General features: G+C 45.3%; 1 protein-coding gene across 3 annotated transcripts in view; it reads right to left on the bottom strand.

Moving 5' to 3' along the window:
- The window catches only part of LOC143286125 (uncharacterized), a 155,940-nt gene that overhangs the window by 29,513 nt on the left and 111,427 nt on the right, over positions 1–15,000 (bottom strand). For all 3 annotated transcript variants that reach the window (XM_076593719.1, XM_076593717.1, XM_076593718.1), the window contains 2 exons: positions 5,733–5,811; positions 1,691–1,874 (listed from right to left, as the gene is read on the bottom strand). In XM_076593719.1, coding sequence (XP_076449834.1) covers positions 1,691–1,874; positions 5,733–5,811 — 263 coding nt within the window. The remainder of the gene's footprint in view (positions 1–1,690; positions 1,875–5,732; positions 5,812–15,000) is intronic.

The following is a 15,000-nucleotide window of genomic DNA, read 5'->3' as shown; positions in this document are numbered from 1 at the left end:
TACCATTTCCTCTTCCTTTATTCTTCAACCAATGTTTCCTGCCATTTCCTCTTCCTTTATTCTTCAACCAATGTTTCCTGCCATTTCCTCTTCCCTTATTCTTCAACCAATGTTTCCTACCATTTCCTCTTCCCTTATTCTTCAACCAGTGTTTCCTGCCATTTCCTCTTCCCTTATTCTTCAACCAGTGTTTCCTACCATTTCCTCTTCCCTTATTCTTCAACCAATGTTTCCTGCCATTTCCTCTTCCCTTATTCTTCAACCAATGTTTCCTGCTATTTCCTCTTCCCTTATTCTTCTACCCAAGTCTCCTGCTATTTCCTCTTCCCTTATTCTTCTTCCAATGTTTCCTTCCATTTCCTCTTCCCTTATTCTTCAACCAAAGTTTCCTTCCCTTATTCTTCAACCAAAGTTTCCTGTCATTTCCTCTTCCTTTATTCTTCAACCAAAGTTTCCTGCCCTGTCCCCTTCTTATTTCTCTGTTTCATACTATATTCATTCATGCTTATGCCCATGTTTCCAACCCTTTCGCCTTCCTTTGTCCTTCTACCAATGTTTCCTACCACTTACCCTTCATTATTCTACTCACCCGGCAATGCGTCCTACCTTGTCCCCTTCTTAATTCTCTAACCAGTGTTTCATACCACATTCCTTCATGTTTATGGCCACATTTCCTACCCTGTCCTCTTTCTTCGTGCTTCTACCGATAGTTCCAACCATTAATTTTCTTCCTTCATGCTTCTAGCGATGGTTCATACCATTTCCTCTTCCTGCATGTTTCTAGCGATGGTTCCTACCATTTCCTCTTCCTGCATGTTTCTAGCGATGGTTCCTGCCATTTCTTCTTCCTTCATGCTTCTAGCGATGGTTCCTACCATTTCCTGTTTCTTCATGCTTCTAGCGATGGTACCTACCATTTCTTCTTCCTTCATGCAATTCATGCTTCTAGCGATGGTTCCTACCATTTCCTGTCTCTTCATGCTTCTAGCGATGGTTCCTACCATTTCCTGTTTCTTCATGCTTCTAGCGATGGTTCCTACCATTTCTTCTTCCTTCGTGCTTCTAGCGATGGTTCCTACCATTTCTAATTTCTTCATGCTTCTACCGATGTTCCTAACCCTATCCTCTTCACTCCTCTGTCAGTTTTTCCTACCCAATCGTCTAAACTGTTCCTTCATACTTCTCACCATTTCACTTTCCCTTTTCCTCTTCTCTCCGAATCGATGTCACATTTCCTATGCTGTCTCTCAATCCTTCAGCCACGTTTCGTACGCTATCTTCTTACCATCTGTGTCCGGACTAAGTTTCCTGTCTCGATCACGGGTGGGTCTTTATTTACGTCCCTACCCACGACACGCATGGACACCAACAAACACACACTAACGCACACCCACCCACACACAAACGCCCATACACCCCCACCCTCCTCCATACACACCCCCACACAAACACACACACATACACACACACATACATACACATACACAAACGCTCACACACATACATACACACAAGCACACACACACACATACACACAAACACCCCCCACCCCACCTCCCACACACACTTCACCCCCACCACATCACCCCTACCCACCCCCACGCACACATCACCCCCACCACATCACCCCTACCCACCCCCACGCACACATCACCCCCACCACATCACCCCTACCCACCCCCACACTTACCTCTAATCTCCAGGTTCCGAACCCTGTCCTCCATGTGGGAGATGTTCCTCTCCAGTTTCTCCACCAGCTCCGTCTTCTTCTTCAGCTCCAGGCGGACCTTCTCCCCCACCTCCTGGGACCTCTGCAGCTTCTCCTGGGCATCCTGCAGGCTGCTCTGCAGGCCCTGGACCTGCCTCTCCGACTTCTGCAACACAGCGAACTGGTGTCTCACTCACTGGTCTAAAAATAGACAGACAGCTCATTGGCCAGGAAAGCTGAAGCCAACTGAACGCCATACTGACACTCGTATCCAGCTGTTAGTCCATTGAGAAGTCGTCTGCTAACTTATGGTAGTTTCGGAACTGTAACCGTGTATCTTGGATGAAATCGTGTTATGCTTGGCCCCAGGACATGCCAAATGTCGTCTTGACTGATATCTGCCAATGGTTTATTTACGAAAGTTATTACAGGAAAACAGTACACTGACCTGTAGTGCAAACGTGCTGTGGAGACACACACAGAAATGTCAGCATAACGCCGCGAGCAAATGAAAGCTTGCCGTGAAGCAGTCATCGTAGCCAGCTGAGCGCTCGGCTACATATATGCAGTTACCGTTTCGCGCTGCACTGACACGAGTAGCAAAATGGCTGATTGAACACTTCCGCTGGCTTCAGCTTCCAAAGGGGCTCAAAGAAGACATGCGCTATCCACCTATTTTTTAGACCAGTGTGCCTCACTCTCTGGTGCAGACTCATGGAGGTGTCAGAGCGTTCAACACCACATTGGCAAGGGGAGGGGGGGTGGGGGGGGGAGACTTGACCTTCGTCTAACCCAAAGCGCTGATCATGGCCATGAGAACCTATCCTGGAGTGATGGTCTAGTGATAACGCGTCGTCCACTTAGGAAGCGGTATCGAAATCGAGACTTTCTTCTTTTTTTTTCTTATTGAGGGAAAGAAATCAATCCTTGTTGGTCTGTTTCATCCTATCCTCTTAAGGAAATCTATGGTCTAGGGAATACAAAACAACAAAACAAAGGAGGAAAAAACTACCTACCTACTTACCTACATACATACATACATACCGCAAGGCAACAACAACAAAGAAATAAATAAAAATAATTACAGAGATTTACAATACTCTCCACATAACTATGGTACACATGCGTGTGACTGTGGGTGAGAGAGGGAAAGAAGAAAGTATAGAAAGAAAGGAGAGAGAGCGAAGGAGAAGAGATAGAAGTGGGGATGGGGGCAAGAGAGAGAGAGAGAGAGATGGGGTGGGGGAGGGCGAGGGGGGGAAGGGGTTCAGAGATAGAGCAAAAGAGTCGCAGAGACAAGGATATTAAGAATACATAATTTTTCTTCCAAACTGAATTGTTCCAATGATTCGTGATACTAAACTCTGTCATTAGATGTTTACGATATAGTCTTTTGAAGACACTTAGATTGGAGTTTACACTAAGAACAGATGAAATAGTATTCCATAAATGTCCGTCAGAATGTGTCAGACTTGTCTTATCAACATCAATTCTTGACTGAGGCAAAAATTATTCAGTGTGTGTACGATGATTGTTTAATGGAAAGTCACTCGTGACTGAGGGCGAGACAGAACCTGAAATATTTCGAATATGAATATGGCTTTGTTATATCTAAGTTTTAATTTCATAAGCAATATGTCGAGTTCTATGTTAATAAGATGCCGATAAAGATGAAGATTTTAAAATAACTAATTGAAAATCACGCCTGTAGAGACTTAGAAGTGGTTTTCGTTTATCATCACTCGCTAAATCCCAAATAGTCCTAGCAAGGTCTCAATCCCAAACAGTCCTAGCAATGTCTCAATCCCAAACAGTCCTAGGAAGGTCTCAATCCCAAACAGTCCTAGCAAGGTCTCAATCCCAAACAATCCTAGCGAGGTCTCAATCCCAAACAGTCCTAGCAAGGTCTCAATCCCAAACAGTCCTAGCAAGGTCTCAATCCCAAACAGTCCTAGCAAGGTCTCAATCCCAAACAGTCCTAGCGAGGTCTCAGCCCCAAACAGTCCTAGCAAGGTCTCAATCCCAAACAGTCCTAGCAAAGTCTCAGTCCCAAACAGTCCTAGCAAGGTCTCCATCCCAAACAGTCCTAGCGAGGTCTCCATCCCAAACAGTCCTAACAAGGTCTCAATCCCAAACAATCACAGGTCATCCAAACAACTCAAGGTCTCATCCCCGTCTAGCAGTCTCCATCCCAAACAGTTCTAACAAGGTCTCAATCCCAAACAGTCCTAGCAAGGTCTCAATCCCAACAAGTCCTAGCAAGGTCTCAATCCCAAACAGTTCTAGCAAGGTCTCAATCCCAAACAGTCCTAGCAAGAACAGTCCTAGCAAGGTCTCAATTCCTAAACAGTCCTAGCAAGGTCTCAATCCCAAACAATCCTAGCGAGGACTCAAATCCAAACAGTCCTAGCAAGGTCTCAATCCCAAACAATCCTAGCAAGGTCTCAATCCCAAACAGTCCTAGCAAGGTCTCAATCCCAAACAATCCTAGCAAGGTCTCAATCCCGAACAGTGCTAGCGAGGTCTCAGCCCCAAACAGTCCTAGCAAGGTCTCAATCCCAAACAATCCTACCAAGGTCTCAATCCCAAACAGTCCTAGAAGGTCTCAATCCCAAACAATCCTAGCAAGGTCTCAATCCCAAACAATCCTACCAAGGTCTCAATCCCAAACAGTCCTAGCAAAGTCTCAATCCCAAACAGTCCTAGCAAGGTCTCAATACCAAACAATCCTAGAAGGTCTCAATCCCAAACAATCCTAGCAAGATCTCAGCCCCAAACAGTCCTAGCAAGGTCTCAATCCCAAACAGTCCTAGAAAGGTCTCAGCCCCAAACAGTTCTAGAAAGGTCTCAGCCCCAAACAGTCCTAGCGAGGTCTCAGCCCCAAACAGTCCTAGCAAAGTCTCAATCCCAAACAGTCCTAGAAAGGTCTCAATTCCAAACAGTCCTAGCAAGGTCTCAATCCCAAACAGTCCTAGCAAGGACTCAATCCCAAACAGTCCTTGCGTACGGGATGGAATCTCACACTCAGCAGTTTTCCCCTTCCCCCTTCCACTTCACGAGTGGTGGTCTGGACGTTGATCTTTCGGATGAGACAATAACCAAGTTCCCGTGTGTAGCATGCACTTAGCGAACGTAAAAGACCCCACGGCAACAAGAGGGTTGTCCCTAGCAAAAATTTCAGAAAAAAAGTCAATTTGATAGAAAACAAATACACATTTGTATATATACGTACGTATGTATATGAGGGACACATATGTTTTCTGAACATGTTAAGAGTATTCTCGGTATTTGATAGAAGCAACTTGGGAAAGAGGTTGTTATCCATCCTGTCTTTCCCACACTGGCATCTTTCCGCTGTCGCTGTGAACACTTCCGGACTTGCATGCTTTCTGAGTATTTTAACTCTCTCCATACGAACGGCGAAAGAGACGACATTAACAGCGTTTCACCCCAATTACCATCATCAAAATATTGCAAGCGGAAGGCTCTTATACTGAAGACATGAATGTTGACAAAGAATACCACAATTCTGACGACGGAAGCTAAAGGTTGGGTCATTCAGACACCCACTGGACATCTGAGGTGTCTGTGTAGAGGAGAAGAGAGGACTGGTCGTACTGAGTGAGTTAAAGCGTGTTCAATGTTTTTCTGTTGTCGTTTTGTTTGTTTGTTGTTGTTGTTTTAAAATAAAGCTTACTAAAAAAGCGGACGATATGTTCAACGGAAAGGAGCTCTTCTGTGGGAAGGATGGGAAAGTTGGATGTTTTACCCTCTCCCTCTTCCTGTACACACCTACAAGAGAGAGAGACACACAGAGAGAGAGAGAGAGAGAGAGAGAGAGAAAGAATGAGAGAGAGAGAGACACAGAGTGAGAGAGAGACAGAGAATGAGAGAGAGAGAGAAAGAGAATGAGAGAGACTGAGAATGAGAGAAAGAAAGAGGGAGAGAGAGAGAGAGAAAGAGAGAGAGAGAGAGAGAGTGTGTGTGTGTGTGTGTGTGTGTGTGTGTGTGTGTGTGCACTGACCTGTTTAAAGTCACGTTCCCGTTCCAGTTGCACCTTGACATCTTCTAGCTCTTCTGTCTTGGCCTTCAGGTCCTTCTCCCTGCACACACACACACACACACACACACACACACACACACACACACACACACACACACACACACACACACACACATTGTATTACCTTATATTTACATTGTCAAATGTATCGTCATTCTGCTAAAGTCATTTGGTATGTAGTGTATAAAATAGAACTGCAACAAATAGACCGTTCGATGCAAAGAGGGGAAATCCACCATGTTGCAGGAACGCTCAAAAAAAAAAAACGAGAGAAAAAAACAACAACAAAAACCAAAGAAAACAGGAAAAGCTGAATCAAAATTGTGTTTGCTTCTAATTCTGTTTACTAACGAAGGCAAGGTACCGCTCACATACGCAAAAGTATTCCGGGGCCCGGTCGGGGGGTAAAAACAACTGCAGGTCTATGCGTTAAATTTACAAACCTGTCCCCACTTTGGATCCACCGTACTTTTCCCATCCCCTAACAGAGCCCCAGAAGGCCACATTATTGCCAGCACACGTGAACAGCAAATGCGTGTCCAGACGAAATCATTTGATGGAAGAGACGATACAAATCAAATCAAACCATGTTGTGCCGACTACACGGGGGGGGCTTTCAGGGCTGAACGCCTGTCAGTTCGCAAAACCAGTCAAATAGAAACAAAAAACAATAACGAAAACAAAAGAAAACACAAAAAAACACGATGAAAAACACAATTCAGATGCGCTATGTTTCGCTCAGAACAGGTCCGTAACTGCTGGAACACACGTTCCGGACAAAAAAAACTTCGATTTGTCGATCTTGATTATTGACTGAAAATTCAAAGAGACATTGACAGATGGGCCATGTGTTCTGAAACGTTTTTCTGCTGCTTGAAATAATCGCACATACATACATACATACATGCATACATACATAGACAAATATGCACATTGCATGCAAACATAGCCGACATACCAACACACATGCACATGCATACATACATTTTTGTACACATGACATACATACAATTTATACACACATACACACAACTATAACTGAACACGCGCTACATCCTCCACAAAGTTTCAAGTTGCGCTTTTGCCACAAAAAAAAAAAAAATCTGGGAATGACATTAGAAACAAAAATCAAACACACGGGAATTCCCAGCCCTGCACGCAGTTCAGCTTGTCACTACTTCTGCCTGCACGAGTCGCTCAGCGTGGACAGGCAGCCATTAGTGGCACTGCACTTTTATACGGTTGCCAAATGATGCAACACAACAACACAATGTTCAGGGCTTTGAAGCGACCGTGTCAAGGTCTGATCGTTGGTTTTTGAAATGATCACGTACAAAGAAAGTCGTGACGGACAGCCCCATATCAATCGTTTAAATCATTGTTCTGGCCTCAAGGCGTAGATCCTACCACACTCAAACACGCGTGCATGCAGAGAGAGAGAGAGAGAGAGAGAGAGAGAGAAGGACAGCATATGCACAGAAGAGAAGAGAGTGGTCACACAAACAACAGAAAAAGTGTGAGGAGCGCACTTAGCGAGAAAGACAGATAAACAGAAACTGAGAGTGAATGATGGTACATAGACAAGACATCCGGGAACAAAAATTAAATGGCTCGTACAATGATGCTGCCGTTACGGTAACATGGCTGAGGGGGAAATGGGGGAAGGGGGTGGTGACTGGGAGGAAAGGGAGGAACTGAGTGCGTTAGCAAAAACTGCTCTCTCTCTCTTTCTCTCTCTCTTTCTCACACACACACACACACACACACACACACACACACAGTGTTTTAGTGTCCATAATTCCTCTAATGGGTTTTACGATAATTAAATGAGTTCTGAGTTCACACACACAGAGAGCTCCCTCTCTCTCTCTCTCTCTCTCTCTCACACACACACACACACACGCACACACACACACACACACACACACACACACACACACACACACACACACACACACACACACACACACACACCTCGCTCTCTCTCTCTCCTATCTCTCGCCTTCTCCCTTCATTTTCCATTTTCCTACGAACGTTAGTCAGAGATACCTTCATAACTGTTGTGGGTTCTTTCACGAGCTTAAAAAAAACACGAATGTTCCGAGACATCATTTGAGTTTCTGAGAGCAGCGCTGGGCAGTACCTCTGTGAAGGGAGATCCCAAACCACTGCCAAGAGTCAGACACGAGGGAAGAACAAGGTGTGTGAAATTACAATCCCCGTGGAGTGGTGGTCTAATGGTAACGCGTCAGTCTAGGTACCGAAACAATATGAGCGTGCAGGATCGAATCCCACAGTTGCCAGAATTTTATTTCTCTTCCTCCACTAGAACTTGAGTGGTGGTCTGGACGCAAGTCATTCGGATGAGACGATAAACCAAGGTCCCGTGTGTTGCAAGCATCTAACAATTGTAAAAAAAACAACTTTTTTTTAAAACCACGGCAAAAAAAAAAGTGTTGTCCCTGGTAAAATTATGTAGAAAATTTCACGATAGGTCAAAGAAATACATTTGCAGGCAGAAAAAATGGTGGGTCTACACTGTAGCGACGCGCTCTTCCTGGGGAGAGTAACCCGAATTTCACACAGAGAATTATGTTGTGACAAAGAGCGACACTACAATGCAACATCTCTCTATCTCTCTCTCTCTCTCTCTTTCTCTCTCTCTCTCTCTTATCTGTTTCTCTGACTATATGCTGTAAGAATGAACATAATTTTTTAAAGAATAAGAATTGATTTTTCTTGGAGAATGTAACAAGACTTTAGGGCCAACCGATTCTTTTTTATGTTGGGGAGGAGGGGGGGTGCTGGGGGGGTCTTCCCCAAAATTTTGAACTTCTCATTTTGTTTTCTTTCTTTTCTTTTTACTCCTTTTCTTACGTGATTTGCTGATGATTTTCGTGATTTAGGACGTAAGCTGTATATTTCCTGTTTCCGTGAGTGTTAACCCGCCAAAATGACACGAAATACGTAATATTTCTGTGTGTCCGTAAACCACGGAATGGGCCATGAGTTCATTATTAAACAATCGCTTTCTTTCTTTCTATTTTTCAATCCACCCTCTTTCCGCCCTGCTATTCTAACGGAGGCGCTGTGTTTGGTGGCATTATTCATCCCCAGACCCGTCCCCAACCTTTTATGGCCCCCAGTCCCCGTTGGTTTCCAGCCTGGAATGACTGCACGCGAAGAGGGGCGCAACAGCCGAATGGTTCATCCTTGGATACGGACTTCCGATCAGATCAGGTCCTGGGTCCGATCCCGGTATCGGGGCCTGCTGGGTAAGGATGAAGACTTTTTTTTTTCGATCGATTTACATACATGTGCGTGTAGACCTGCTGGTGCCTTACTCCCTTTCGCTTGTATATTCATGAAAATCAAACACGCACGTTAAAGATCCTATAGTCCATGTCAGCATTATGGAAACTCAAATACACCCTGCACGCACCTCCTCGAAAGCGGAGCATGGCTGCCTTCACGACGGGGTTTAAAACGCTCATACAAGTAAATGCCCTCTCGTACAATCAAGTGAACGGAGGGGTTGCAGCCCGCCAACTCAAAAGAAAGCAAGCTGGACACGGAAGATGGCTGCATACAGAAAAAAAGACACAAAGCACGTGACAAACGTTCCCAACACACACACAGACACGGACCATTCCGCTCTCAACGCCTCCACGTCCACAGGCGGTGGCTCTGGCGCCTTGCATTTCGCGGCCGGGGGATTCCGGCGTCCGTACATCCTGCCTCTTGGCCGTCCGACTCTTCCTCTTCCGTATCTGGTCGTGCTAAAGCATGGTATGGGATCCAGATCGTGCACAGTCATGAACCGCTGACGACAGAGGGTGCTCACACACACACAGTGGTGGCGGTGGCGTTGGGGGTGACGGGTTTAAGCTTCAAAACATCTGCTGTTCGCAGAAACATGGTTGCTGTGTTGTCTCTTGCGTCACCTTCCACCCGATACGTGCTCGGCACCCGATTGTCGACAACTGTCACAGGCATGGCTGATCGGCACATCATCAACAGAGGAATAACTCATGAAGTGAATGTGGTCACCCGACCAACGCCCATGGAATAGTAAAACAAGCGTGCGATCTTTGGTGAATGTAACTTCTCTTGGGAACCCTTGGATGTTGTTTCCACGCTCTGCTATTTCTAATAATTAGACTATGAAACTGTTACAATTCTTCGTATTTCCAGATGACCGGTAAAAAAAAACACCAAAAAAAAAACCAGGTAATGCTTCAAACAAGAAAAGCGTCTGTTAACCGTTCAGCACCGGCGCAGCAAAGAGAGCAGCACAGATCACACCATGTGACGAAGCCGAGCAGGTGTCAACGCCACACACAACACCAAAGCCCGGACCCCGGGTGGTGCAGAGGACGAGAGGTGCTGTGTACCCATTAGTTCCTGGTGACCTGGCACCCGGCCCAAGCCAGACACACTGCAAGCACCACCACAGTGAAAGCTGACCCCTGGTCAACGGGCCTGGACCATTCCAGTGATCGCCACTCCACCCCCCTCAAAGCCTCTGACTTGTTTTCACTCCAACGGCTTTGGCTTGTGTTCCCGGCGGCCTGCTGACTTGTGTGTACACAGGGCAGGAAGTCCCTCCTTGTGTTATTGAACAGCTAGAGGGGCAGTTTTCGTCTAACGAGCGGTCCTTGTTGGTTTTTGTTCAGGCAAAGTGTTACAGACCACAGGGGACAAACAACACACGGCTAGTATGGTCCTTTTTCATACACTGGCGTGAAAACTGGTAGGCACCTCGAAAACTGTTCACAAACATTAACTGGCTGAGGCCAGTCTTTGTTTTCAACATGTTCATTACACCTCGTTATCGTTAGAATCAGTTAAGATATTGGCCTGCAGAGCACCAAATCAAAACATAAACAGTCAGGGAACCATTCATAAAATAAAATGCCTTTTAAGTTAGTAAGCAGCATCCACAATACTACAGCTCAAAGTTCGTAAATCGTTCTCGCCCAACAGTACGTTGTTTCAAGCAGCTTTCATTCCACAGCAGAGGTACACGATTCCCTGATCGCAGAGATCAACAACCGATTGGGCCTCCATCATTCTAAAAAAAAAAAAAAACCCTGCAAAATCCAAAACACACACTACTGCAACCACCGAACAGACCTTGAAACTGCCTGCTTGGTCTCTCTGACATAAAGACAGCCTTCCGAATCCGATTCACTTCTGTGGAAATACCGAGCCCGTCGTCACAAAACACCCCAACACAGTGAGGAGAACAAGTCACCGCTGTGAAGACATCCAGCAGTCCTCCCAATTATTGAAACATGGTGTGGTCACAGACACCCATCCATACACAAGATCTGAACGGTAACTGAACAGCCTTCAGACTGTACAGTGCCACTCTACAGAAATCACCCCTCACTTCTTACACATCCCTGGTCCACACAAGCAGTTCTTGAACACTGTGATCACCAGAAACACACCACTAACTTGCATCAAGTTGAATCAAGCGAAACAACACTGCCAGACCTTGATACCCGAACCTTCCAGTATGTAAAGTCACCCCTATCGGAATACAAGGTCCACCCGGCGTCACCCGACCAGAAACAGGAACGTGCGACGTGCACACACCCTGGGGGCCTCCAGTCGGGGTGGGGGTGGGGGGCACTGACGGATTAGACCGTTGGAGAATTCGGTTAGGTTTGTGAGCCGACACGCTACACTGCCGAGGATCAAATACCCACTACTGTGACAGCTGTGAGATATAAATAAGCCCGTGGTCTGATCCACAGCGCCCCAAATACAAATCTATAGGCCATTCTCGCTGCCCGTTGGCCACTTTTATATATGGACAGCAGTGGTGTTGTTAGTGTAGTGTTGAAATATAGGTACCCTTCCCCAATGTTCTGGGACGGCTATTTCCATCGGTCATATTACGCGGGTGGCTACCGGCGTTAAGGCCTATTTTTATTCAACGGACAAATGAACTAACAATTTAGCTGTTTATTGTTATTATTCATAATTCAAAATCATTTTTTTTTCACGCCGGAAGAATTGATTACACGCGCTTGTTTTTTTCAAGTACTATCATTTTGTTAAGTTTTTCTAACAAAACAAAATTGACCAACAAACTCACCAACCAACCAAATATAAGTATGGTGGTGGTGGTGTGTCCATCGAGATCGATGATGACCATCGTTGTCATCCAGTTGGGGGATGGGGGGAGGGTGGTGGTGGGGTGGGGGGGGAGGATGCTCATGAATCTATCTGTGAATGCGCAGATGGCTGAATAGTCCAATCTGCGCACGAAATGTTCGCTGACAGTTGGGGCAGACAAAGACAGGCATATCATTGTCAGGGAGCTTGTTTGCCCGTGACTTTCTGGCCTGCCTCTTCTGAACAGCTGCAGCAGTCCTGTTGGCCTATAAGTAACTAATAACTGCTTCCAATGGTCCTGCTAAAATGTTGAGGGAATGAGATGGAAGCGATGGACTGACAAGTGACAAGAAGACCCTCTGCAGTTAGCTCAGCAGACTCCACAGCTGGACTACCCACGTTCCTCGGAACCCAGACGAAGCCAAGGACGACGACGAAGAAGAAGATCCAGCGGGGTTCAGCTCCTAGTAAGGCCACCCGCACCAAATGGTACAGACAAGGCAAGGAGTGATCCTCCACACTGGGGGCTGGGCACTGGGCTGACGTTACAGAAGCCACGCCAACAACACTGCAAAGGTGCTTGGTCCTGGAGACTCCCCTTCAGAGGGATCTGTGGCGCGGACAGGAGGAATTTGTATTATACTCCATGTTTGGTGATACATACACTTACCATGTCAAACTGATGCAAACTAGGCCTATCGGTTTGCTCTGCTTGGCCAAATTTCGCGCGGCTAACAGTGAAAAGATGACCCGTCTTGCCCGGTCCGCTCTTAGACAATCAAACGCCTCTAAAAGCTACAACTGGAGAACGTTTCAGTTACAGTTTCATGGAGACGTCAAAGAACGAGGAATACTCTATATACACTACACCACATCTATCAAAAAGGAAAGAAGAAAAGAAAAGCGGATGCCTGACCTAAGCATCGATCCAACGCGTTGTTCAGGCCTGAAGAGGTATTGCTGAAGGCCTTCAAGAACCCAGTCTGCCAACAAACCTTCAAAAGACCAAAACCAAACCAGGTTACAGACATTGAACACCTGAACCCTGAACGAGTCTTGTAAAATAGCCCAAACTGCAAGTGAAAGGAAAATATTCAATCTTAGAATTAGTGCCCACTGTGAAACAAGGTGGAACGGCACAGGACAACTAAGATTCCCAAGAGGATATACGATCATCTTCTCTGGACTCCGAACATCAGACCATGCACCAGACCCGTGGTGTAGCACTAATGTCATGAGAGGCAGCTAAAACACCACTTGGAACCCGTTTCACCTTGAATTTATTTGCAAAGTTCAACTCAAATGGAAAGACGACACATCTAAATAATCGCTGCAAGGCTGCATACTTTCAAATTCTAAAGATCAGTTCCATCCGACATCTCCTCGCTACTCAAGCAACAAAATCTCTGATCTGGTGTGTTCTCTTGTCTTGTACAGAGTCGATCATTGTAATTCACTCCTCATTGTTGTCCTCAATATTCAATATATAAACTCCAGAAAGTTCAAAACGCTGCAACAACATTAATCTAAAAAACCAAAAGGAGTGACAATGTAACCCCTCTTCTACTTTCTCTTCACTGGTTTCAAGGCCTGACCAAGCGCGTTGGGTTACGCTGCTGGTCAGGCATCTGCTTGGCAGATGTGGTGTAGCGTATATGGATTTGTCCGAACGCAGTGACGCCTCCTTGAGCTACTGAAACTGAAACTGGTTATCAGTTTCTGTCCGCATTCAGTACAAAGTCGGAACTCTCACCTTCAACTCCATTTCAGGTGCTGTCCCTCAGTATTTAAGAGAAGCGATTCAAACCTACACCCCCACGACAACTCACGACGGCTACTTACTCCCCGTGGAAAAATCCAGATCCTTTGATAATTCTTCCTTTCCCCATTCAGCTGTCTGTCTGTCTGGAACAGTTTACATCACGACCTAGCCACTCACCCTCACTTCAATCTTTGAAAAATGGACTGAAAACATATCTTTTTGAAAAAGCCTATGGTTAGATTTTTTTAATGACATTCATTTATAAACCATGCAATATTTCTGTGTGTGAATGTGGTTGTGCGTGTGAGCTTGCGTGTATGCGGAGATAGGGGTATTATTATAACGTAAAGGTGAGGGTTGCTAGTGTGTGTGTGTGTGTGTGTGTGTGTGTGTGTGTGTGTGTGTGTGTGTGTGTGTGTGTGGAGTGAGTGAATGAGTGAGTGTGTGTGTGTGTGTGTGTGTAACTATGTAAGCATTATTGGTTGTTTTGAACTTAACTGGATTACTCGGATGTTTGGAAACACTGTAAAATAAGCATCTTGACCAAAGTCTGGCTGAAACATCCTGTCATCAATTTACACAGTAACCAGCCAGATTTCCCATCAGCAAGGAAATCAGGAAAAGGAAATGGGGTTGAACCGTCAGTGGGAAAGAAAAGTGGGCAGACCAAGAAAGCCAGGAAGAGGCTACACGAAGGACAAGATGAAGGCAGGCGGATGGACAATGGGTCCAGCAGAAGAGGACAGCCCAGAACCCAGTCCACCGGAGGAGTGCCTGTTGTGGCCCTTGAGCCAGTTGCATTGCTTGGTTCTAACTTTTTGACAGTTACACGTGACTAAATGCCCACGTTGACCGAACTACGCCATTGGTCAGTTCCATACTACACACAGTTTGCGAGTTACGACCATACTAGGCTCTTCCGTCCGAGCAATGCAACTGGCTCCTGACACCCAACAGATAAGTCAAGTCACAGTCAACACACAGACACGCCTGTCTCCGAAAGCGACATCCTCTTGGTAATACATTGATTTGATAATGTACCATTACAAATTGCGACATATCTGTAATATATTGTTTTGATAATGTACTATTACAAATTGCGACATCTCTGTAATATATTGTTTTGATAATGTACTATAACAAATTGCGACATCTCTGTAATATATTGATTTGATAATGTACCATTACAAATCGCGAATTCTCTGTAAAATAATGATTTGATAACGTACTATTACAACTTGCAACATCTCGGTAATATGATTTAATAATGCACTATTAAAAATTACCAATCTACAGTTAATAATAATTCTTTTTTTTTGGTTCTATGTCTTCTTCACT

Source organism: Babylonia areolata, chromosome 9 (genome assembly GCF_041734735.1).
Source record: "Babylonia areolata isolate BAREFJ2019XMU chromosome 9, ASM4173473v1, whole genome shotgun sequence".
In the NCBI taxonomy this organism is placed as follows: Eukaryota; Metazoa; Mollusca; class Gastropoda; order Neogastropoda; family Buccinidae; genus Babylonia; species Babylonia areolata.
This window is presented reverse-complemented; position numbering and strand designations above follow the sequence as displayed.